The sequence below is a fragment of the Rana temporaria genome, chromosome 6 (genome assembly GCF_905171775.1).
Source record: "Rana temporaria chromosome 6, aRanTem1.1, whole genome shotgun sequence".
NCBI lineage: Eukaryota > Metazoa > Chordata > Amphibia > Anura > Ranidae > Rana > Rana temporaria.
The window spans coordinates 180203199-180230508 of NC_053494.1; the positions used below are offsets into that span (position 1 = coordinate 180203199).

The 27310-nt window shown below is 43.7% G+C and overlaps 1 protein-coding gene across 2 annotated transcripts in view; it reads left to right on the forward strand.

The window, feature by feature from the left end:
* Positions 1 to 27310, forward strand: part of PLA2R1 (phospholipase A2 receptor 1) — a 156641-nt gene that overhangs the window by 80585 nt on the left and 48746 nt on the right. For both annotated transcript variants that reach the window (XM_040357890.1, XM_040357891.1), the window contains exons 13-20: positions 4752 to 4897; positions 6088 to 6172; positions 11000 to 11132; positions 15980 to 16015; positions 18635 to 18792; positions 21448 to 21515; positions 23515 to 23621; positions 26680 to 26828. In XM_040357890.1, the coding sequence (XP_040213824.1) occupies positions 4752 to 4897; positions 6088 to 6172; positions 11000 to 11132; positions 15980 to 16015; positions 18635 to 18792; positions 21448 to 21515; positions 23515 to 23621; positions 26680 to 26828 (882 nt within the window). The remainder of the gene's footprint in view (positions 1 to 4751; positions 4898 to 6087; positions 6173 to 10999; positions 11133 to 15979; positions 16016 to 18634; positions 18793 to 21447; positions 21516 to 23514; positions 23622 to 26679; positions 26829 to 27310) is intronic.

Sequence of the window (27310 nt, forward strand, 5' to 3'; positions counted from 1 at the left end):
CCTGGTACAGGGACTGAAGACCGTTCCTTTCTCTGCAACCTGAGCTGCACTGTGGGTGAGTGAGATAGGAGTCTGTATAGGGCAGTGATGGCGAACCTTGGCACCCCAGATGTTTTGGAACTACATTTCTCATAATGCTCATGCACTCAGCAGTGTAGCTGAGCATCATGGGAAATGTAGTTCCAAAACATCTGGGGTGCCAAGGTTCACCATCACTGGTATAGAGACTCCTCTTCATTCATAAAATGAAATACAGTAAACAGTGTTTACTATATTTTATTCCCAAACTGACAAATAGTAAACACAGTTTATTATGTGTCAGTGATTAATGAATACAAAAGCGATCAGTACTGTGATCACTGTCTGTATTATTTCAGGAAGCTGGTAAATACCCCCTCCCCCCACCCGCCCTCCATCCATTCAGCGATCTCCTGCACTGGCAGCGGCTGGTGGCCAGTGGGAGGGGGAAGTGGGGTAGCCAGCCAACAGATTCAGGTGAGGGGGGGGGCCCAGCACTCATTGAACTGGGGGGCACTGAAGGGGAGGTTGGATCAGAATTGGGGGGGGGGTGTTCCGTTTGGCCAAACAGATCCCTCTGTAGCTTCCCTGCAGCTCCCAAAGACGGCAGGAAGGCAGAGGAGGGAGGCCAACAGTTGCAGGAGATCAGGATTGGGGGGGGGATCAGTGCAGTGGGGTGGAGTGGCAGGGAGAGGGAGCTTGCCCCCCTGAAAAATGCCGCCCAAGGCAAACTTCTTGTTTGCCTCGTGGTAGATATGCATCTGCCAAAGACTACTAGTTGACATTCTCACGGCTATTAGATAAATGTGGATAATGATCCCATGAGGGATGCACAGTTATACATCAAACAGAACGTTCTTCTTGTGTGCATGGGTAATGTCCTCAATTAAGCTCCAAGTCGTTTGTCATTTTCCAACTATTGCACGATCCCAGTTTGCACTGTAGTGAATCATCCCAGTATATGGAACAATCTTACCATCTGCTAAAGATAATCACATTGCCTCCCTGCCTACACACTCCCCAAAATTAAACTATAACACACCCTCCCAAGCTTCACACTAAATAATAAAGAAAATGATCTAATAGCTCTGCAGAAACTGAATCATTTATAACTCTCAAATAAATACATTTAACCAACAAGTTTTTTGTATATACAAAACTTAAAAGTATGCATTATATTTGACTAAAATATAGGGCCAGATCCACAAAGAGCCGCCGTAACTTAAATATTCTGATTTAAGTTACACTGCCGCAAAATTTCTACCTAAGTGCCCGATCCACAAAGCACTTACCTAGAAATTTTCGGTTGTGTAACTTAAATCCGGCCGGCGCAAGGCGTTCCCAATTCAAATGGGGCGAGTCCCATTTAAATTAGGCACGCTCCCGCGCCGGACGTACTGCGCATGCTCGTGACGTCATTTTCCCGACGGGCATAGCGCGAAATTACGTTACGCCGTGTTTTGTGAATCGCGCCGGGTAAAAAAAGTTGCGGCGAAAAAAAAAAAAGATACGGCGAAAAAAAAAAAAAAAATCAGCGTCGCTGCAAAGAAGGGTCTACTTTTACAAGGTGTAAACAGTTTACACTTTGTAAAAGCAGCCCTAATTTTACGATTGCAACGTAAGTATTTACGGAGATTTCACGAAGCTAAACCGCTTCGTGGATCTCCGTAAGTGCTCATTTGCATACGCGAAGCGGCATTTCGACTCGAAATGCCCCCAGCGGCGGATGCGGTACTGCATCCTAAGATCCGGCAGTGTAAGTCCCTTACACATGTCGGATCTTCTGCCTATCTTTGGGAAACTGATTCTGTGGATCAGTTCCAAAGATAGAAACAGGGATACAACAGCGTATCAGTAGATACGCCGGCGTATCCCTTTTGAGGATCTGGCCCATAATTTTTTATTATTATTATTATTATTATTATTATTATACACGATTTATATAGCACCAACAGTTTGTGCTTTGCTTGGGACATAATGGGGACAGTACAGCTACAATACAATTGAAGAGGGCTAAGGGGGCTAAGCTGGTAGCTTACATTCTTAAAGGGATGAGCAAGTGATACAAAAGGTAATAACAGTGAGGGGATAAGTTCATAGACCTAGTAAAAGTTCAGTTCTTAGGTAGAGGTTGTATAGTCTTCTTTGTAGTGATGAGTCTTCAGGGATCAACTAAGGCTGCATTCACACTTGAGCTGACCGTGTAGGCAGGTGAAATCTGCTTTCTCCACTGCAGGTTGAGCTCCTCCACAGCAGCGCTGTAGCTGGAGAAGAAGTTACAGTTCCTCTATGGTTTCCTGTTGGGTGCTGCTGCCCCATGTGACTCTGGCAGCCATCTAGGGTCAGGCAGAGCCTATTTAAGGTTATTTAAGGCTCCCAGGTTTGGTGTGCATTTGCGAGTTGGTAGAGTAGGGACAGGTATCTGGCCTGTTAGGGATATTACTAGACAAGAGTAAAAGAGAGAGCGCACCGTTTATTAAAAAAGGTATAGACAAATGAATGTAGTACACTCATATTGTGCAGATAAAAACAAGCGCATCCATAGAGGCTGTGGTTGCTCTCCTGAGTCCAGAAATTCAAGCTGGATGTGAAGCGTACTGACAGCCTCTGTCTAATAGTCCACGAGCAGCCACCGACAAACTGCATGAGAGCCACCCGCTCTCGGTGGGTGAAGATCCTGGAAAGCAGAGAGACTCCACACAAGGCCACGTGCACGTAATCCTCAGAAGCCAGCTGATAAATGACACTTGGTGGTTGTGATGACTACGCGTTTCAGAGGACATGACCTCCTTCTTCAGGTCTACCATGTGTTCTCATAGGAGCACATGGTATTAGACAGACTGTCAGTTTGCTTTACAACCAGATTGGATTTCTGTACTCAGGAGAGCAACCACAGCCTCTATGGATGCGCTTGTTTTTATATACACAATGTGAGTGTACTACATTAATTTGCCTATATCTTTTTTAATAAACAGTGTCACACTAGGGCCAATGCGCTCTCTGTTTTACAGTTGAAAGAAAGAAAGGGTTGGGACTTTAAATGAGATGCGTGTTGATGCAAACAGTATGTATAAGTAAATAAATAAAGTAGTATAGCGTAATAACCAGGCTCAAACTTACCAACCAAATTGCAAGCCGAATTCAACTGTCTAATATGTCTAGTATGTTAAAAGCAGAGGATTGGTTGCACACATTTGCAAATATATGGATAAGCCACAGGCCGCTTACAAGGCTCTCTGCATTCCTGTGGTCCTAAATAAACTTTTCTAGTTTCCTCAGTGGAGGCATACAAGTGCTAATGAGTAGATGGAGAGCAGGTGACTAGGGGTGTGTGTCACCAGCCAGCCTCCATCTAAAATAGGTGTAGCAATAAAGAGCACTGGAAAAAACGCATAAGGGTAAATGTATAAGCATCAAAATCGCATCTCCATCCCTATTGATAAACATGGAACTGGGTTTGGGATGTGCCTCCATCCCTGAAAATTGAAAGAAAGAAAGGGTTGGGACTTTAAATGAGATTGGGACTTTAAATGACAAATTTTACAGTTGTCTAGTACTAGCCCTACTCTATCAACTCGCAAATGCACACCAAACCTGGGAGCCAGGGCCTTAAATAGGACCCACCCAGTTGTGTTTCAATAGCGAATGAATATTCACTATTTTAACACTAAATCTCCTCCCTGCCAATCAGGAAGCTAGACCTGTTTCCCGATTGTCCGAAAGGAGAAGTAGTCTGCTTGGCCATCGAGGAGGAGAAAGGAGGCGGAAGCTGCTGATCAGGGGAAGCCGCCCATGGTGCCCGCTGCCCGTGATGCCTGTGGAGGAGAGAAGGGGAAGCCATCCATGATGCACGCCATAGATAGGGTAGCTGGTTTGGACCCAACCAATTGAAAATTCAGGGATTTTGTATATTGAGTGTTTTGGCGCTTAGAGCTACAAAACGCTCAGGAGTGAATGGGGGCTAAAGGTGGACAGAGTGTGGGATAGATAGACAAAAACAGATATCGTCATAAAGGCAATCTAAGAACAAACAATAAAGACTCAAGACTTGTATTTAAAGAGCCTGTTGGTTAAATGTACTCATTTAAGAGTTGTTGTAAAATAATATATGATAGAAGTGCAGTAACTGGTTTCTAGCTGTCAAGTTAAATTGTTTAGGAGAGGTTGAACAACGTCCTGTGTACATGAAGGCCTAGTTTACCTTAGTGGTTTACCATATCTGAAAGCCAAAACCCTTGTACACACGACCGGTTTTCCTGTTGGGAAAACTGCCATGAGAGATTTTTGGCTGGGAAAACCGACCGTGTATATGCTCCATGGCAGTTTTCCCGACAGGAAAACTGCTGGGGAAAAAAAAGAGAACCAGTTCTCTTTTTTTCCTGCCGGGTTTCCCGGCGGTTTTTAACCCAACAGTTTTCCTATGGGAAACACTGCGATGGAGCATACACACGGCCGGGATTCCCGACCAAAGCTCTCATGGCAGTTTTCCTGTCGGGAAACCCGGTCATGTGTAGGGGGAAAAAGTTACCGAGCAGGTTCTCGGTTTTCCCCTCGGGTTTCCCAGCTGACTTTTTACAGCCGGGATTCCTGTACGTGTGTACGAGGCTAAACTTATCTCCTGATGTACCTTTATCAGACCCGGGGTCTGCACGTATACAATTATTTCTGTGGTGCGTCTAGATGCCTGTTTCTTGGTGCAGCCATAAATCTGACCCGCACATCTTCTCCTACAGGTCTTCCACCATGAGAAAATGCTAAGAAACAGGACCTGGAAGGAAGCGGAGAACTTGTGTCAAGATTTTGGTGCTCATCTTGTCAGCTTTTCACATTTAAACGAAGAGAAGTTTCTTACAGAGCTTTTAAGCAGCATGTTTAATCGGTATGTATGTACAAGTATCTATCTTGGTTAACCACTTCAGCTCCGGAGGATTTGGCACTGCGTCGCTTTAACTGACAATTGCGCAGTTGTGCGACGTTGCACCCAAACAAAATTGACGTCCTTTTTTTCCCACAGATAGAACTTTCTTTTGGTGGTATTTGATCACCTCTGCGGTTTTTATTTTTTGCGCTATAAACAAAAAAAATAGCGATAATTTTGAAAGAAAAAGCAATATTTTTAACTTTTTGCTATAATAAATATCCCCCAAAAATATATAAAAAAAAAATTTTTCCTCAGTTTAGGCCGATATGTATTCTTTTACATATTATTGGTAAAAATAACGCTATAAGCATATATTTATTGGTTTGCGCAAAAGTTATAGCGTCTATACAAAATAGAGGATAGATTTATGGCATTTATACAATTTTTTTTTTTTTTTACTAGTAATGGCGGCGATATGCACATTTTTATCATGACTGCGACATTATGGCGGACACATCGGACACTTGTGACGCTATTTTGGGACCATTGTCATTTATACAGAGATCAGTGCTATAAAAATGCACTGATTACTGTGTAAATTACACTGGTAGGGGAGGCAGTTAACCACTAGGGGGCGAGGAAGTGGTTAAGTGTGTCCTAGGGAGTGATTCTAACTGGGGGGGGGGGGGGGGGGCTACAAGTGACACAACAGTGATCACTGCTCCCGATGACAGGGAGCAGTAGATCAGTGTCCTGTCACTAGGCAGAACAAGGAAATGCCTTGTTTACATGGGCATCTCCCCGTTCTGCCTCTCTGTGACACGATCATTGGCACCTGGCGGACATCGAGTCCGCGGGACCCGCAGGCACGTTTACCAAGCAGGTATGTCCCTTTGCGCAGCCATGCCACTTTGCCATGGTATATATACATGTGACGGTCGGCAAGTGGTTAAACCATGGATTAGATTAGCGTTCTGTATAACTATCACATTGGGCCAGATCCACAGAGAGAGTAAGCTGGCGTATCTAAATAACACTTCCTCACCTATTCAAAACTACAATGTAAAAGAACTGAACAAGTGGTTTGGCCAAGCTACAAAATGCCTTCAACATTATAGTCCAGTTGAATGTGACCAACTACTAATAAATATAGCATGACCCCGATAAATATATAAATTATAGTAAAATTCTCTTTTGATATGTTGCAGAGATGATCATAGACAATTCTGGATTGGATTCAGTAACAGTAATCCATCTTCCGAAGGGTCCTGGGAGTGGTCAGATGGAACTCCGGTGCGTATTATCACCTATAAAAGGCTCACTTACATGCTATTAAAATTTATACTAAAATGTATTTATTTCTATTTGCTTTTTTTTTTATCCTGTTGAACCTTTAAAGTGGATGTAAACCCGCTCTCATCCTTTCTGAACTACTGCCATAGTGCTGATCTATAAGGATATAGATGCCTCCTGCATGTATCCTTACCTGTCAAATGTCTCCCCTCTGTCTGTTATAAGAACTGAAAAATTGCAGATTCTGTGGGTGGATCTGTTGTCTGGAGCTCGATGGGTGGAGTCGTGTTGTCAGTAGACTCCCCGCCCTCCTCTACACTCCCCTTGTCAACATGCATTTTTCCTGTGTATTTCTTACACTGAATTCTGCTATGATCACGAACATCCAGTCAAAATCCAGAAAAGTAACCACATGACTTCAGAAAAGGAGAGGGGTGGGGATTAAAAAATAATGCCTGCCCTCAGGCTAGTGCATGAGATATGTAAATAACCTGTCACTCACAGCAAGGGGGCGGAACGGACTAAGGTTTTTCTCTGTAAGTCCGTTTTATTTCACTGAACAATAAAAGAGGATTGCTCAGAGCTGGATTAACTCTGTGTGGCAAGACTGGGCACAGATGATAGGAAATCTTATACTGTACATTGTGACATCAAAAAATAAATACATTTTTTCGGGTTTACATCCACTTTAACACACCTAGGCTGCTCAGCTGAGACTTAAAGTGACATGCGTAGTCATGCAACACTGTACCCAAATATTTTGTTTTATCTTTTCTCTTTTTCTCTTTTTCTTCACACGATGGGATTTTTATTTTATTTATTTTTATTTTTATTTTTTACAAAAAAAAAGAAAGAAAAAAGACCAAAGATTTTGAAAAATAAAAAAAAAATTCTTAGTTTCTGTCAGTAAATTTTGTAAATAAGTAGTTTTTCTCCTTCACTGATGTGCGCTGATGAGGCTGCACTGATGGGCACTGATAGGCTGCACTTATGGGTGCTGATTAGCTGGCACTTATAGGCACTGATTAGGTGGCACTGATGAGAAGGCACTAATATGCCACACTGATAGATGGCACTGGTGAGCATTCATAGGTGGCACTGGTGGGCACTGATAGGCAGCACTGGTGGGCACTGATAGGGGGCACAGATATGCAGCACTGATGGGTACCACTGATGGGCACCTATGTGAGGCACTGATGGGCATTGATGAGCAGGACTGATGAGAAGGCACCGATGGGCATTGATGGGAAGTACTGACTGGCATCACTTATGGGCACTGACTGGCATCACTTATGGGCACTGACTGGCATCACTTATGGGCACTGACTGGCATCACTTATGGGCACTGACTGGCATCACTTATGGGCACTGACTGGCATCACTTATGGGCACTGACTGGTGGCACTGATTGGTGGAACTGATGGGCACTGATTGTTGGAACTGATAGGCACTGCTGGGGATTTCCTGTAATCAGTGCTCTGATCACCTGCCCAGGTCTCCCCTGCGATGAGACACCGCTGATTGGCACTCGTCGCTGTCAGTGTTAGGGCGAGGAGAGCCGATAAACAGCACTTCTGTATTTACATGTGACCGGCTGTGATTGGACACAGCTGATCACATAGTTAAAGAGCTGAGGCCGCTATGACACAGCGCGACCACGATCACTGCTCTGTGCGCAACCCCAGGTGTGAGATAGTAGGTGCTCTGGGGCGCCATCATATGACGTCCTCCCAGACCAAGAGCCGCACCGTCCCTCCGTTGGGCGGGGACAGCAAGTGGTTAAAAATTACAATTTCCTTTTCAATCTGCAGCATAATAATGTTCTGTAAAATTCAATATGGCAACTTGGAGGTGTTCTGTACAGAGATGGTGTATAGAACGCCCCACAGAAATGTCATTTCCTGCTTGTGTGATTGGCTAATTGATTTTCCCAGAAATCTGCTACTCTCAAAGGAAAATTATGTCTAAGGCCGGGTTCACACTTGTCCGACAAACGGTCCTACATTGGGAGCCTCATGTAGCATGACGTGTGAAAATCACTGTTTCCCTATGAGAGCCGTCTTAACTGGTCCTACACAAGTCGGTCCGACTTTGAAAATGCTCCCTGTACTACTTTTGGTCCTACATTGATCCTACTTCAGGCCCATTGAATATCATTGAAATCGGACCAAAGTAGTATCCTGTTCATGAAAGTAGGATGGATGTAGGACCGATGTAGGATAAATGTAGGACCAATGTAGCAGAGCAAAGTAGGATGAAAGTAGTGTAGTAATGTGAACCCAGCCTTACTGTGAACATGGACACAGACAAACAAACAGCTATTTCTTTAGAATAACAAAAGCTAGAAATCTGCAACAAAGTTTGTTAATATCCCTGTAGTGTACAGAGGGGAATGTTTTTTTTTTTCTCAACAAAAGTAGAGTTACTTTTTAATGTATAAAAAATAAAAAATTTCAGATAAAACCACTTATATGATCTGTGCAGGTCAGCACTATGTAAACAACCTACAGTTGTGGCCAAACGTTTTGAGAATGACACAAATATTATTTTTCACAAAGTTTGCTTTTAGATCTTTGTTTCAGTTGTTTCTGTGATGTAGTGAAATATAATTACACGCACTTCATACGTTTCAAAGGCTTTTATCGACAATTACATGACATTTATGCAAAGAGTCAGTATTTGCAGTGTTGGCCCTTCTTTTTCAGGACCTCTGCAATTCAACTGGGCATGCTCTCAATCAACTTCTGGGCCAATTCCTGACTGATAGCAACCCATTCTTTCATAATCACTTCTTGTAGTTTGTCAGAATTAGAGGGTTTTTGTTTGTCCACCCGCCTCTTGAGGATTGACCACAAGTTCTCAATGGGATTAAGATCTGGGGAGTTTCCAGGCCATGGACCCAAAATGTCAATGTTTTGGTCCCCGAGCCACTTAGTTGTCACTTTTGCCTTATGGCACGGTGCTCCATCGTGCTGGAAAATGCATTGTTCTTCACCAAACTGTTGTTGGATTGTTGGAAGAAGTTGCTGTTGGAGGGTGTTTTGGTACCATTCTTTATTCATGGCTGTGTTTTTAGGCAAAATTGTGAGTGAGCCCACTCCCTTGGATGAGAACCAACCCCACACATGAATGGTCTCAGGATGCTTTACTGTTGGCATGACACAGGACTGATGGTAGCGCTCACCTTTTCTTCTCCGGACAAGCCTTTTTCCTGACGCCCCAAACAATCGGAAAGAGGCTTCATCGGAGAATATGACTTTGCCCCAGTCCTCAGCAGTCCATTCACCATATTTTCTGCAGAAGATCAATCTGTCCCTGATGTTTTTTTTGGAGAGAAGTGGCTTCTTTGCTGCCCTTCTTGACACCAGGCCATCTTCCAAAAGTCTTCGCCTCACTGTGCGTGCAGATGCGCTCACACTTGCCTTCTGCCATTCCTGAGCAAGCTCTGCACTGGTGGCTCTCCGATCCCGCAGCTGAATCCTCTTTAGGAGACGGTCCTGGCGCTTGCTGGACTTTCTTGGGCACCCTGAAGCCTTCTTCACAAATGCAGTGGAATTTTTTTTATGGGATTAACCCTCCTGGCGGCATCCCAGAGCGTGACTCGGGGTTGATTTTTTCTACCAAAATCGGTAACCCCGAGTCACACTCGGGGTAGATATGCAGAGCCTGCAGCGCGCGCTGGCTTACCTTCTCCTGGATCCAGCGATGTCACCACGCTGTGTGAGCGAGCGGGACCTCGCTCGATTCACACAGCGTCCTCCTGTGCCGCCGATCTCCGTTCCCTGCGACGTTACGACGCACGGGAGCAGAGATCGGCGCCAAATTCAAAAAAGTAAACAAACACTATACATACAGTATACTGTAATCTTATAGATTACAGTACTGTATGTAAAAAATACACACCCCCCTTGTCCCTAGTGGTCTGCCCAGTGTCCTACATGTACTTTTATATAATAAAAACCTTTCTTTCTGCCTGCAAACTGTAGATTGTCCATAGCAACCAAAAGTGTCTTTTTATGTCAAAAATGGTTTTAGATCAGCTAGAAAACAGCGATAATAAATTATAATCACTTGCAGAATTGTGCGATAGCGATTTGCGGGGAAATTCGTCATAAAAAAAAAAATAATGACAGCAACAATTCTGCAACTGAGCAAATTTCAGTGATTTTGAGTTGATTACATTATTGAATAATTTTTATTTTAATTATATTTTTATTTGCTATAATTATTTATAATTATTTATTATATTATAATTTAAAATTTTGTTTTTAAAAAAATGTCATACCCGGGATGCCTACTAGACTCTTGTTTGGTCAGATTTAAGTGAGTTATTCCTAAAAATTACAGGCCTACAGTATAAAACACCAAATTTCCTTGCAAATAATTGTACCGCTTTCAGCATGTTTTTTCAGAAAGAATCATACCGCCAGGGAGGTTAAGTTAATTTTCATGGCAAAGAGGAACTTTGCAATTAATTGCAATTCGTCTGATCACTCTTCATAACATTCTGGAGTATATGCAATTTCCCATCTCAAAAACTGAGGCAGCAGACTTTGTGAAAATTTGTATTTGTGTCATTCTCAAAACTTTTGGCCATGGCTGTACATCCAATCAGAGCTTAGGTAATGACATTGCCCTTTAGAAATTACACAGGCTTTTTCACCCTTCGCAGCTCTTCTGAAGCACTTTTATTGGATACAGATATTTACAATTTAAAAGATTAATGTATTCATGCCTAACATTGGACAAAATAAATAATACATATTTTATTTGTAGTTTTCTTTCTCGGTCTGTACAGGCTAAAATACAACTATTCCTCTGTTGCAGGTTGTATCTGCATATTGGGAAGATATATATTCTAGTGGGAAATCTGAGCGCTGTGCCGCTTTTAATGCAAATAAGACATTCATTTCATTAGATTGTGAGGAGAAGCTGGAATGGATCTGCAAATTTCCAAAAGGTACAATATTACTGTGCTATACGAGGGAGGTTCTGTTCAATGCATTATTCAGGTTTTTCGATGATTCTCGTTCTGTATTTTTCCTGATTCTCGTTCTGAATGTTTCATACAAATTCTAGCATTAGCACAGATGTCTAGTGATAGGTTTCTTTATTCATCATCTAAATATTTGGCCAAACGACAAAATGGCTAAAGATGCCCAGTGGTGGCTGGACATGCATGTTTATTCCAATCATTGAAGGGTCTTTTTAATGAATAAGCAATGCCCAACGTAGATGTCCAACAATGGAAAATGCATATGTTTGTTCTTATGGAAAATGGAAGGGGAGCACTCTAGAGCACGGGTAGGCAACCTGGGGCCCTTTAGCTGTCGTGGAACTACATTTCCCATGAGGCATTGCAAGGCTGGCCGTTACAATTACTTCCAGAGAAATTATGGGACTTGTAGTTCTGCAACAGCTGGAGGGCACCAGGCTGCCTACCCCTGATCTAGAGAACTTCTCATAGAGCAGGGGTCTCCAAACTTTCTAAACAAAGGGCCAGTTTACTGTCCTTCAAACTTTAGGTGGGCCGGACTGTGGCCATTAGGAGTAGAAAAGTGTACGATGTCAGTAGAAAAAAACAATTCCCCATTGTGGGTGTCAGTGGGAGGAGGAGTTGTGCCCCATCGTTGGTACCATTGGGCCCCATTGTTGGTGTCATTGGGAGAAATTGGGAGCCATCGTTGGTGTCAGTGGGAGGAATTGTGACCCATCGTTGGTGTTATTGGGCCCCATTGTTGGTGTCATTGGGAGAAATTGTGCCCCATCGTTGGTGCCATTGGGTCCCATTGTTGGTTTTGATTGGGCGAAGTTGTGCCCCATCGTTGGTGCCATTGGGCCCCATTGTTGGTGTCATTGGGAGAAATTGGGCCCTATCGTTGGTGCCATTGGGCCCCATTGTTGGTGTCATTGGGAGAAATTGGGCCCCATCGTTGGTGCCATTGGGAGAAATTGTGCCCCATTGTTGGTGCCATTGGGCCCCATTGTTGGTGTCATTGGGAGAAATTGTCCCCCATCATTGGTGTCAGTGAGAGGAATTGTGCTCCATCGTTGGTATGACGGATGTCATTGGGCCCCATTGTTAGTGTAAGTGGGGGTAATTATGCCTCATTGTTGGTATGAATGGATGAAATAATACCCCAAGGGCCGAATAAAAGCAAGCAAAGGGCCGCATCTGGCCCCTGGGCCGCACTTTGGAGACCACTGTCATAGAGAATGCTCCTCTCGCCAATCCCTTCACTGGCTTCCCCTACCCTACTGTGTAAAATTCAATATGCTAACAATAACATACAAGGCCATTCACAACATCGCCCCCATCTACATCACCAACCTCATCTGCAGATATCGCTCAAATCGTCCCCTTCGCTGCTCCCAGGACCTCCTGCTCTCCAGCTCCCTTGTTACCTTCTCCCATGCCCGCCTTCAGGACTTCTCCAGAGCCTCTCCTATCCTCTGGAACTCCCTGCCACGGGTATGTCCGATCAGTCCCTATCCTGTCCACCTTTAGGAGATCCCTGACAACGAATTTATGCAGGGAACCCTATCCCACACCCACCTAACAACTGTCCCCGAGCCACCCTCATCAAATCATTCTCTGTAGCTATTACCTTTTGTACCACCACCCCCTCCCTTTAGAATGTAAGCTCTACGAGCTGGGCCCTCCTGTACCTTCTGTATTGAACTGTACTGCAATTGTGCTGTCCCCCCTATACATTGTAAAGCACTGCGTAAACTGTTGGCGCAATATAAATTGTGTATAATAATTCCAGGAAAAATCCATCTGACTACTCTCTGTCTGTTGCCAGCAGTTAGGGCCTACAGATTCCTGATTTAAATATCAACCTCAATTTATTTTTTAGTTTTGGATAAAGCCGGGGAGGGTTAGAACCCCTGTCAGATTTTTACTGCCATTGATGGCTGTGTTGGAAAGATTAAAGGGGTTGTAAAGGTACAATTTTTTTTTCCTAAATAGCTTCCTTTACCCTAGTGCAGTCCTCCTTCACTTACCTCATCCTTCCATTTTGCTTTTAAATGTCCTTATTTTTTCTGAGAAATCCTCACTTCCTGTTCTTCTGTCTGTAACTCCCCACAGTAATGCAAGGCTTTCTCCCTGGTGTGGAGAAAGCCTTTTTGAGGGGGAGAGGGTGAGCAGGAGGGTCAGGACACTCTGGCCCAGATTCTCGTAGATGGGCGTAAATTTGGGTGGGCGTAACGTATCTGATTTAAGTTACACCACCGCAAGTTTTTCAGGCAAGTGCTTTATTCACAAAGCACTTGCGTGTAAAGTTGCGGCGGTGTAACGTAAATCACCCGGCGGAATTCAAATTCGGCGGGTATGGGGGCGTGTATCATTTAAATGAAGCGCGTCCCCGCGCCGAACGAACTGCGCATGCGCCGTCCCTAAAATATCCCAGCGTGCATTGCTCTAAATGACGTCACAAGGACGTCATTGGTTTTGACGTGGACCTAAATTACGTCCAGCACCATTCACGGACGACTTACGCAAACGACGTAATTTTATAAATTTTCGACGCGGAAATGACGCCCACACTTAACATTGACTGGGCCTCATAGACCCAGAGGCAACTTTACACCGGGAAAAGCCTAACTTAAACATTGTAACTTTACTGCGTCGGCCGTTCGGGAATTTGCGTATCTAGCTAATTTGCATACTCAACGGGGAAATCGACGGAAGCGCCACCTAGCGGGCAAAAAAAAAATTGCAGTTAAGATCCAACGGCGTAAGAGACTTACGCCTGTCGGACCTAATGGATATCTATGCGTAACTGATTCTAAGAATCAGTCGCATAGATACGACGGCACAACGCTGAGATATGACGGCGTATCTGGAGATACGCCGTCGTATCTCCGTTGTGAATCTGGGCCTCTCTACTTTGCAGATAGAGAAAGGAGCTGTGTGTTAGTGGGCATCCTGACACTCCTGCTCGCCCCCTCAAGAGGCTTTCTCCACACCAGGGAGAAAGTGTTGCATTACTGTGTGGAGTTACAGACAGAAGGACAGGAAGTGAGGATTTCTTAGAAGAAATAAGGACATTTAAAAGCAAAATGGAAGGATGAGGTAAGTGAAGGATGACTGCACTAAGGTAAAGGAAGCTATTTAGGGGGGGAAAAATTACCTTTACATCCCCTTTAACCCTCACTTCCTGTGCTGCTTGCAACATAATTGCAAAGTGTTCTCTGATAGGATAAGGTGGAGAGGAGGGGTGGTGATGTCACACTATCCACCTCGTCCAATAAGAGAACACTTTGCATTCATTCAGAAAATGCAAAGCATTCCCTGAATGGTTCCTGTGTCAATCCACCAACCTCCTTTGTTCACAATGCACCAGGTACTTAGCACAGGGCCCAGAGGCAAGTGGAGATCACTAGAGTATAGAGAGGTGTCTACTTCAGTCATTTCCAGCTTCCACGGGTGTCAGGCACTTATGGTAAATACATAATTAAATTGGTCCAAGCTCGAACAAAGGAACTATGTAAAATACTAAGTACTGTATCATGCCTGCAGTTCTTCTTTAAACTCAGCCATTCAAATGACCAAAAGCAAAATGCAAATGTAGCGCTAATGTACTCCCATTTCCAAACTGCAAACACTATAAATTCACGGGCCTGAAAAAAATACAATTATGTAAATCTGGCTGTATAGTGTTGTGCTGTCTTAAGGCTGCATTCACACCTAGGCGTAGGCAATAGCGGCGTTTTCCGGCGTTTTTTTTCTGCGGTTTTTTTGCGCGTATTCATGCTAATATGCGCGTTTGCATACAGCGTTGTCCGACGTTTTTGTACTTAGACGTTGTTTTTTTAGCCAATAGGAAAAACTATCATCTTTTCATCACTTGTTGCTATGTTGGTAGATTTTTTTAATCTTCTGCATGGGCGACAAGTTCTATTGACGAAACGCCCGTAGCAAACGCTTGTTGTCGCGCAATACGCGCGTATCTGGCGTTTTACATTGATTTCAATGGAAAACCAAAAACGCTCAAATACGCGCATATCGCGCGTATTGCGCGACAAAAAAGGGTCCGGAACTTCTTTTGACTACAGGCGATGCGCGTCAGGCGCATCAGCGTGCAGATGTGAACCATCCCCATTAACTTTCATTGCTTTTCGTCCCTCTGGCGTTTGTTCGCGTCGCGCTACATGCGACAAAACGCGAAGGTGTGAATGGGGTCTAAGGAGGAACTGCAGTCTGCTGACATAATTCATAATAAAAACGTTGTTGCCATCCTGCAGCTTCCCTCCAACCACTTTGCATTATTTTGTATATACTGTGATTCTGTACTAGCCAAATATGCTGCAGAAATCTCCCTCCACTTAGTCTGGCTGCAGCCATTTTAACTGTGGGCAGCTGAAGCTGCTGCCTGTTCACTTCCTGGATTTACACAGAGGCACACCCCCAGCTCTGCAGCTCTCATTGGCCTTCTTATGACCCCCCTCCCTTCCTGGCAAACTCTAACAAGAGCGAGAGAGAGAGCTGTGCATGATGTCATAGGCCTAGGCTAATGACCAGACAAGAAACAGGAAGCTGGCTGTATAAGGTATTTACTGGCAGACAAAAAAATTTTACTATTCAAAGTTAAAACAACAAGGAGAGAAGATTTAATAGATGGAAAGATGAAAAAATTAGTAAAGGTCTGCTTTAAACACCAATGAAAGCAGACAAACTTTAAAAGCTAACACAAAAGTATAAAGTTGGAAGCATTTGGAGCAGACAGTTCATCAGAAATATTATTACTTACTGTAACTGCTAAACAATAAAATTTCTCTATTTTTATATTTTTTTTCTAGGGGTCAAACCAAAGTTTCCAGACTGGCATGTTGTTGGTATGAATTAATATGAACTTGAATAGTTTTTTTTTTTTTTTTTTATTATTATTTTGTTTTTGTTTTTTTAAAGCCTGTGGTGTGTGAAACACACTCAGGCCTCGTACACACGACCAGTTTCCTCGGCAGAATTCAGCTTCCGACCGAGTTTCTGGCTGAATTCTGCCGAGGAAACTGGCCGTGTGTACACTTTCGGCCGAGGAAGCCGACGAGGAGCTCGGCGAGGAAATAGAGAACATGTTCTCTATTTCCTCGTTGTTCTATGGGAGAACTCGTCCCGCCGAGCTCCTCGGCGGCTTCAGTGCAGAACTGGCCGAGGAACTCGATGTGTTTGGCACGTCGAGTTCCTCGGCCGTGTGTACGAGGCTTCAGACTAACACCTGGTGCAAAAAAAAAGTGCACACACAAAAAAGTGCACAGGGTGTACACATGACCTTCTCCGATGAGGAAGAACCCTTACCCTGATCTCCTGGGCCTCAAGGCTCCTGACAGGGACTGAGGTTCTCACTGGCCCAGCTAGCCGAATCCCAGCGGACCCAGAAAAAAAAAGTGAACAAAGGGGATCTCATCCTTTAACCACTTAAGCCACAGACCATTTTGTTGCTAAAGGACCAGACCCCTTTTTGCGATTCGGCACTGCGTCGCTTTAACTGACAATTGCGCAGTTGTGCAACGTGGTTCCCAAACAACATTGGCGTCTTTTTTTTCCCCACAAATAGAGCTTTCTTTTGGTGATATTTGATTACCTCTGCAGTTTTTATTTTTTGCGCTATAAACAAAAAAAGAGCGACAATTAAAAAAAAAAAATGTTTCCTGTTTAGGCCGATACGTATTCTTCTACATATTTTTGGTAAAAAAAAATCGCAATAAGTGTTTATTGATTGGTTTGCGCAAAAGTTATAGCGTCTACAAAATAGGGTAGATAGTTTTATGGCATTTTTATTAATATTTTTTTTTTACTAGTAATGGCGGCGATCAGCGATTTTTTATCATGACTGCGACATTGAGGCGGACACATCGGACACTTTTGGCACTATTTTGGGACCATTGTCATTTTCACAGTTATCAGTGCTATAAAAATGCACTGATTAATGTGAAAATGACACTGTCAGTGAAGGGTTAACCTGTAGGGGGGCGCTGAAGGGGTTAAGTGTGCCCTAAGAAAGTGATTCTTACTGTGTGGAGGCGTGGCTTGGTGTGTGACGTGACGTCACTGATCATCGTTCCCTATGACAGGGAACAGACGATCAGTGACAGTCGGACTAGGAAGCACGGAGAGAGGTTTGTTTACACTTACCTCTCCCCATTCTTCAGTTTTGTGACCCGATTGCGGGACACTGGTGGCGATCGGGTCCGCGCAACGCACGCGCACGACCCACGGCTGTGCATATTAAAGGGGACGTACCTGTACGCCAATATGCGCAGCCGTGCCATTCTGACGACGTACATCAGCGTGCGGCGGTTGGCAGGCGGTTAAGGGCCGGTTCACACTGGATGCGATGTGAATTCCCTGTGTATTCACTGCAAATTCACACCGCATCAAAATCGCAACCTGTTCATGCAAACTGATTATGGAGTGTATGTTAAGGTAACGACACCCCGCCATCACTTCGCAAAAAATGCAGTGCGATCTGATTGTGTGAACAAAAAAGGAGTCCTGCACAAATGCAATGCAAGTTCAGCCATATAGTTTGAATTTGCATCACACAGACATTTGATGTGATCTTCACCTCAATGCGGTGCAAATCGCATGCAATATCTGGCATCACACTAAAGGCTTTTTTATTTCAAAGGAAAAGTTGACCCATTGGCAAGCAAAAGGTGTCCAATATATTACACACCCCTCTTTTAACCACTTAACCCCCGGACCATATTGCTGGTCAAAGACCAGAGCACTTTTTGCGATTCGGCACTGCGTCGCTTTAACTGACAATTGCGCGGTCGTGCGACATGGCTCCCAAACAAAATTGGTGTCCTTTTTTCCCCACAAATAGAGCTTTCTTTTGGTGGTATTTGATCACCTCTGCGTTTTTTAGTTTTTGTGCTATAAACAAAAATAGAGCGACAATTTTGAAAAAAATGAATATTTTTAACTTTTTGCTATAATAAATATCCCCCAAAAATATATAAAAAAACTATTTTTTTTTCTCAGTTTAGGCCGATACATATTCTTCTACATATTTTTCGTACAAAAAAATCGCAATAAGCGTTTATTGATTGCGCAAAAGTTATAGCGTCTACAAAATAGGGGGTATTTTTATGGCATTTTTATTAATATATTTTTTTTACTAGTAATGGCGGCGATCAGCGATTATTTTTTTTTCGGTACTGCGACAATATGGTGGACACTGTAACGAGCAATCGCGTGTGCCCGGCGGTGATCGCGCCCGCCGGGCACATGCACGGGAGTCAGGGGCGATCGGGGGTGACGCGCTCCTCCGGCGGCGCGCACGTGCCCCTAGTGGCCAGCGTGAGAGCCGACGTATAGCTACGGGCTATCGCCCGTAGCTATACGTCGCTGGTCGGCAAGCAGTTGATAGATGTTTCTGATTTTCAGTCCTAAAATATTGGAAGCTATAAAGCGAGCTAATTTATTTTTTTTCCTTTTTTATGTTTCAGAAATTCCATTTGTTTTTTATCAAGGAATAAATTACTTGTTCTATAAAGCAAATGCTGACTTTGCTGCATTTGAATTTGTATGTGCCTGGATAGGAAGTTACATGGCCACCATACATTCTGAGGCTGAACAAGAATTCATCCACAGAAGGATTAAAAAGGTAGGTTTACAACAAATCTGTTTTTTTTTTTTTGCAGCCTGCAATCATTTCACCTTCTTTTATTGAAGACTAATTTCAGCCTGTTAGAATATTATTTCAAATTCATAATTCGACACTTATAGGTGTAAAGGCCCATACACAGGATCAGACTTTTTGACAACAAACTTCAAAATTTTCAGGTTTTCAAAAAAATCTGACCGTGTGTACGCTCCATCGGACAACCTTTTTCGGGTTTTCATCGGACAAAAGTTCGCTCTGCAAACGGACAAACTTTTCGGCAACAAAAGTCCTGCGGTGCAAAGTCTTGCCGTGTGTACAGAAATCCATCAGACTTTAGTCCGAAGTACAAATACGCATTCTCAGAACCAATGTTAAAATCAACTAACAATAGCAGGAGTTGACCAAAGGGTGGCAGTAAAGAGCAGAAAAAACACATGATTTTGGGAAAGTTTGCTGAAAAAGTCCTGCCGTGTGTATGCATACCAAGTTCACGGCCAACGCCCTTCAAACAAAATTCCACAGAAAAGTTTGTTTGAAGTCTGACTGTGTGTATGAGGCTTTATATGAATTCATGGCAAGCTTGCAAAACATATAAGTTAGTTTAGTGAGGTCTTAAGCCTCATACACACGGTCGGACTTAAAACAAACTTTTCCGTGGATTTTTGTTTGAAGGGCGTTGGCCGTGAACTTGGTATGCATTCACACGGCAGGATTTTTTCAGCCAACTTTCACCAAATCACGTGTTTTTTCTGCTCTTTTCTGCTCTTTACTGCCACCCTTTGTTCAAATTCTGCTATTGTTGGTTGTTGGAAAAAGTTTGTCCGATGGAGTGTACACATGGTTGGATTTTTTTTAACTACTTCAGTCCCGGGCCATAGTAAAAAGACGGCCTCCAGGTGGCTCTATAAATCCGGGAGGCCGTCTTTTTACGGCCTCTGGTCTTCCGGCCACCCCATACTCATTCACATGGGGAGCAGGATCTCTGGGCCCCCTTGTTAAAGTGGGCTTCCAGATTCCAATAAGCCCCCTGCCTGCAGACCCCCACAACCACCACCCAGGGTTGTCGGGAAGAGCCCCCTGTCCCCATCAACATGCCCCCCTCCTTCCTTTCCTGACTTACCAGGCTGCATGCTCCGATAAGGGTCAGGTATGTTTTTTTTTTTTTTTTTATTTTGGAGTTGGGTTCCCCTTAAAATATATACCAGAGCCAAAGGGCCTGTTTTAAAAAAAAAAAAACATTTGTGTATTGTCGGCAATGGTATTGTATTTTGCCGGAAATTTAAATGTAATTTTTTTTTGTTATTAATTTCTGTTTTGCTGCAGCAGGTTCTATACACGGCATAGATACACCACTTTGTAGGCATACTAAGGGCACCCCAGCCCCCCGAGGCACTATATTTAATGGAATATTTAATTTTTATTGTTTCACTTTAAGCATTGATACATGTCCCTCAGGGCAGTACCCAGGCCTCCATACCCTTTTTATGGCCAATAACTTGCATTTATGCTTTCAAAATGGGCACTTTTGATTTTTCAAGTTTAGGTCCCATAGACTTTAATAGGGTTCACGGGTTGGGTCCGAACTTTTGCGATGTTCAAGAGTTTTGCCACTTACCTAACTGGGGGGGTGTTCGGCGCAACTCTACCCAAGGGCCCCTTAGCCTCCACCCGCCTATAGGGTGCTATCCACAAACATCATATACGGTTTGATGGTGCACGCTGTGTCTGACGCTATTAGTTCCATTCCCTCCTCTAACAAGTATGTTTGCCATGTTCACCCTGGGCACTGAATGATCATGTCTGAGACTGATTACAGGCATGGATTCCTCTTTACAGCCTGCAGTCATCTAAAGGGATAAATATAGAGGTATCACATCATGGACACAGCATAGTTTATGGTCCCTGTGCACGCTATAATCTATTCTGCTATGTATGCCGCTTTGTGTTATCAATAGCTAAATTCATTCATAATTAACAAGTCCACCTAGCTACTGAGGAATACTGATATGTGAGCTCCATCTATAGAATTCAACCTCCCTGTGGTTTGAATGAAACCAGGGCTCAAGTCCTGCTGGAACGCATGGGAACGGAGTTCCTGCACTTTTTTCACAGCAGGAACGCAGTTCCCTTTGCAGGACTAGAGCAGCCTCAAGCAGCCGAGCCGCCCGAGCCAATCCTTCACTAAGCGGCGATGCCCAGCTCGAGTCACTGTCAGGGGCAGGCGAACCTTAGTAATCATTTATGTTACTGCCCGCTTCCTGTATATGGATTCATCTTTAGTGTGCGCGTATTCTGTCACTTCCTCGATGCCGCAATGTCTCCTGGGAGCTTTTGTCATTGTTCCCAGGAGACATTGCGGAGGTCTGCCGCGAGTTATCTCGGGATTTAGAAAGAACTTGCGGTTTAGTAATAATGCATATGAGCGTATCTTTTTTTTTTTTGGTGGGGGATTGGATCTTGGGTGGGAGTTCCCACACTTTTTTCCCCAGGACTTGACCCCTGAATGAAACCCTAAATTTTATAGATCTTGTCAGCACAAGAATGATTGTCATATCATTATCTTGTGTTGCTGATAAATATATTATTGGCTGGTTTGTAAATATCTTTATACATTGTAATATTACTCTAAACATACCTTACTTACTATACTTCTAGATGTCAAACAAGAATGAAAAATGGTGGCTTGGTCTCGTTTACGAAAACCCACATGATGGCTTTGGAAGGTATTGCCATTTATTTATTTGAAAACCAGGGAGGTGGTGTGGCTTCTGTGTCATGTGACCACTGATGGGCTCTTACGGAGATCACCCTTCCTGTTGGTTGCTGATCGGAAACTTTGAGTGAGTGCTGTCGGTGACAGCTCAGGCACTATGCTGGGGGTGTGCAGTGCACAGTACACAACCTCCTGCACACAGATGCTTATGCGCAGCAGCTGGGCAATAAAGCCTGCCCTTATTGGCACCACACGTGTTACACAGTCAGCAAGAGGTTAAACACATCTGATTTGTTCCTATCTGGACAGCTCACAATAATACAGATTTGATTGCCTAGGGTTAAAGTATCTTTTAATTTCTGCAGTCATATTTAAGAAAACCCCACTATATGTTAAATATGTGTTACCCTAAAGGAGAAGTCCAGCCTGAGCTTGTTTGACTGGGCTTCTCCTATGGATCACAGGAGTGCAATCAGCTCTCTGCTGACATCACAGGAATCAGTCCAGGCACCACGTCATCCCAACCATATGATGCCCGTCTGAGCCTCTCAGCGAGCCACTGAGAGCCTGAGATGGCAGCTCCCTGACCCCTCCACAGCTCAGCACTCCAGTGAGGGGGTATGGGGCTGAGCGAAGAGCTGCTGATTGACAGTCTACAGCTCTCTGCTCGGGTAGCTGAGAGAACCAAGTCATCTGTGATGTTTGATCGCTCGGTTCTCAGTGCACAGGTGCCGGGGGACAGATGCAGCATGAGGCAGAGTATAAAAAAAAAACATACTTCTCAAGGTACAGCCTGCATGAATACTACAGCGATATTACCAGGAATGTAATGATAGAGACTCATTAATTAATTGATTTCCTGATACAATCTCAGGGTTACCCATTCTGCCGTCTGATTCAAATTACTATGGTGAAACAGTGCAATTTACAGACAAAATAAATCCCACATCTCACCTCTCTTGGCTTCAATCCCAAACAGCAGAGAGAATGGCTGCCGTCTGGGAAGTTGCCTTTATTATCAGCACACAATCACAAAATGCATTTTCATTGGTCAATCCATATAATTCATTCATCCCAGCCCCCTTATTACACGCCCCCTGTGCTTAGCAGGGAACCCTCATTGGCCAGTTCATATAAGGGATGGTTTCCTTTTCCATGTTCTTCTTCATAGTACAAGACAGTTCTCGTTACAAGATTCAAAGTTCCTTCCAAAGTCACACAGTAAAGCCACACACTTGTATGAAATTTGGAGTTTTTTTCTATTTCTGGGTTGGGTATACCACGCTTCTGTTTACCTCATGCACGTTTTGTATAGAGGATGCTGTAATCTGTTTGCTTTTAATGCAGAAATTATTTTTACTTTGGAAAAAAAGTAGGGATGCACCGTTACCATTTTTTTTACAACTAGTACGAGTACTGATACATTTTTATTTTAATACTTGCTGATACCAATTACCAATACCCATCGCAACTGTTTTGTGTACACTTCGGTTGTCAGCAAAAAGCATTGAAGAGTTATTTACAATTGAAATAAATGTATTTATTTTAAATTGTGCGCTTTTTTCAATGTGAAACTTGTAAATATATTTTTAAAAGTGTGAAAATATTAGTGAACAAAGCAAAAAAAAATGTTTTAATTATTAAAGGGGTTGTAAAGGAAAAATAATTTTTTCATAATAAGCATCCTTTACCTGCAGACATTCCTCTTTTCACTTCCTCATTGTTCGTTTTTGCTCAGAAGTTGCTCTATTTCTTCTCTTGTTCTTGTTTTGTTTACTGATTAAGCCGAGATACGTCACCTCACATTCGGACTTACGACGGCGTATCTGGAGATACGCAGTCATAAATCCTTTGTGAATCTGGCCCCCGGTCTGGAAGTGGATATAGCAGGGAGGTTCTGTTATAGATCTTAGCAGGTCACTTACCAGCTTGTACAACAAACAAATGTTCTATGATGTCATGGCCTATGACAGGTTATCTTTAAATAGTTGTGTTTGATGTGCCGGCAGATGGAAGGACGGATCACCTGTTATCTACAAGAACTGGGAAAAGGAGCCAGAGAGCCACGATTTATCCAATAGAGGACAGCAGTGTGCCTATATCATGACAGACACAGGTTGGTGCTACAAGACGGGATTATCCTTCATCATCATATTCACAGAATATTCATATCAAAAGAAAACAAATGTATAGATTAGGCAGTGTTGCCAACCTACCAGATTGAAATTTACCGGCGCGACACCCGTAATTTACTGGCGCGGCCACGTTTTTACTGGCATTTCACTAAAGTTACTAAATTACATTTTTAGGTGCAAATTTCAGTATTTAGGCTACAAACAAGTATGCTAGACAAATAGCAATGTGATTTAAGGTAGATATCAAGGTAAGAAAACATATTTTTGTTATTTTCGATATAATAAGGGCAAATTATTTAGTCACATCACCCCCTGCCTTCATCCCCCTCTGCCACCAACACCCCCTGCCTTCACCCCCATCTGCGGTGCCACAATCTTCCCCTGCCTCCAATCTCCCTCTGCCTCTAATTTCCCTCTGCCTCCAATCCCCCCCTGCCTCCAATCTCCCCCAGGCCCGCTGCCTCCAATCACCCCCGCCTCCACCCCCCTCTGCAGTGCCACCGTCACCCCCTGCCTCCAATCACCCCCTGCCACTAACACCCCCTGCCTCCAATCTCCCCCTGCCTCCATTGCCCCCTGTCTCCACCCCCTCTGTGGTGCCACCGCAGCCACCACCGCCCCCTGCCTCCAATCACCTCCTGCCTTAAATCTCCATGCGCAGTTCCAAGCCGAACCGATCTTGGCTATTTTTACTGGCTCATTCCCACAACTCCGGACATTTACGAACGGGGGGAAAAAGTGCCAGTTTTTACGAACTGTGCGTAAAAATATGGACGGTTGGCAACACTGAAATTAGGAGGATACCAATTTTATGCCTGTGTATCGTGTGATTTTTTTCCCCCTCCCTTTTGCTTTTCATTTCTAACATCCTCAAAGTTCTGATATATCAGTTACATGGAGAGGACTGCATTTAGCTACTGCTATGCACAGAAAATGACTACAGTTTTCAGTAAGGAGTCCAAAATTCTGGACAATTCTGGGCTGCGGATGTGGGCTTAGGAAATGAACGCAACAGGTTTCCAAAGGACATCAATGGAAATTGTTCAGTTAAGTTCTTAAAGATAAATTCTAGACATGGTATATTTTTATATAGTTACAGTGCCTTGAAAAAGTATTCATACCCCTTAAAATTTTCCACATTTTGTCATGTTGCAATTAAAAAATGTAAATTTATTTTATTTGGACTTTTTGTGATAGACCAACACAAAGTGGCACATAATTGTGAAGTGGAAGGAAAATGGCAAATGGTTTCCAACATTTTTTACAAATAAATGTGTGAAAAGTGTGGCGTGCATTTGTATTCGGCCCCCTTTACTCTGATACCCCTAACTAAAATCTAGAGGGACCAATTGCCTTCAGAAGTCACCTAATTAGTAAATAGAGTCCACCTGTGTGTAATTTAATCTCAGTATAAATACAGCTGTTCTATGAAGCCTTCAGAGGTTTGTTAGAGAACCTTAGTGAACAAACCGCATCATGGAAGCCAAGGAACACACCAGACAGGTCAGGGATGAAGTTGTGGAGAAGTTTAAAGCAGGGTTAGGTTCTAAAAAAATATCCCAAGCTTTGAACATGTCCCGAAGCACTGTTCAATCCTATTCACAATACACCAGGCCGGCCTCTCAGTAGACATGTGCAGATCAGAAAAATGTGTTTAGTTTTGTTTCAGGTAGATTTGTTACTAATTTTGTTTAGTTGATTCGTTTCATCTTATTTTATTATTTTCAAAGGAATTCCAATTTTTTTGGAACAATTTGAATTTGGATTGGTCGAAAAATTAATATCTCCTAAATGTTTAGGAGATATTTGCTCATTTGACAGATGGTGGCGTCACTGGCGCATGCGCTCTGAAGAAACGACATACCTGTGCCATTCCTTCAGAGCGCTGTGCAATGCCGTGACTCCCGTGCACATGCGCAGGAGTGAGGTCATTGCAGCTCCCGCAAACCTGCAAGGAAGACAAGGTAAAGATGGAAGCTCTCTATGGTGACAGCACACTGTTGAAGGGCTTTGTTCTCAGATAAGTATTTCATAATGTATTAGTATGCAATGCATACTAGCACATTATGCCATTGCCTTCCTAATGCCACGGTTTACTACCACTTTAATAAACCATCGGCCATTTCCCTAACCAGTGGCGACCGGTGGAATTTTTTTTGGGGGTGGGGCAAAACAGTATAGCAAGCCCGCCCCCCCTCGGTCTGTCGGTAGCACCTACCCCATCACCAGCGGATTCACCTGCTCGACGGTGGCAGCCTCCCATTCTCCTGCTCTCCACAGGTCATCACAGCGATGGCGGCCTCTGTTTACTCCGACCTCCTCGGCGACCAATCCGGAGTCTTCTCTTTTTTGCCAATCGCACCCACTTCTGATTGGCCGGATTGAGGATCAGTGTTTTAACAGCGAATATTCATTCGCTGTTGTAACACACCTGGGTGGGATCGGAGTGCATTCTCTGCAACCCGAGCCCAGACAATTTTGACGCCTATTTGAGCCTCTGGCTCTAATCAGGTGCTTAAAAAAGCACCTGGTGCCCTGAAAGGGGTCGGACGCATGAACAGGAGGTGGCCACGGCGGCCGTTGATAGATTAATGCTATGCATGAATCTATACATTGCATATAGGGGGGTGGCCTGGAGAGAGAGGGGGCGGCACCCAGGTGCCCCTAATGGACCACTACCCCTAACTTCATAAATGTATCAGTTTTCATGTACATTTATTTTCTACGAATAGGGTGCTGAGAAGTTTGTAAAGAAGATTGAGCAATTTTTTCCCTAAACACAAAATCATGGGGTTTGCCAACGTAGGCCTATCATTGGTATTCCACCAATACTTGTTTAGACATACAAGATAATTTCTTCTGTTCGGTGAGAGAAATAGTCATAATTGTAAAGTTTATTATATACTATCATTCTACTTACCGGTAAGTCTTCCAGGATGACTGGAGGCGTTGTGTGGGTGGGTTGTGGGGAAGGCACGGCTAGGATTACAGATAATGCATTGTGTTGTATCAGTAACTCTAGAAAGCTGTCTCTTCCAGGCCTCTGGGGTTTTTCAGACTGTTTTGCAATGAATTCGGGAATCTGTAAAACAAGCTTAATGCACAGAATAGAAAAAGATAAAATACCCAAGGATGACAAGCAGAAACATGGAACGTGCCCTGTGGATTGGCTGTACTACGGATATAAGGTTAATATATACGGTCATTATTTTCCATATTCAATGGAGGTGATTGAAGAGAATTTCCGGTGTAAAATAAAAGACTGCCTTAGAGTCGGTTCACACTGGGGCGACACGACTTCCAGCGCGACTTTCAGAGGCGACTCCGACACGACTTGAGCATGAACCACAGGGCGATCTGGGGCGATTTACAACACAACTTTAAGTCGTTTCCAGGACAGGAGACTTTCCAGTGGCCAAAAGTCATACAGGGAGATCTGTGCTTGAAACTTTCCCCACTGTCGCACCAATCATCCTTACTATCTCCGGCAGGCTTCTGTGTCCTCCTCCGGCCTACGTGTACTCCTACTCCTCTGGCCACTGTGTCCTCCTCCTTCTCCAACCCCCCCCCCCCCCGCGTCCTCCTCTTCCTCCAGCCCCTCTCCATGTCCTCCCCCTGATATCTCATCAGAGCCCGCCAACAGGGCTGATAAATGAAATAAAATAAATTA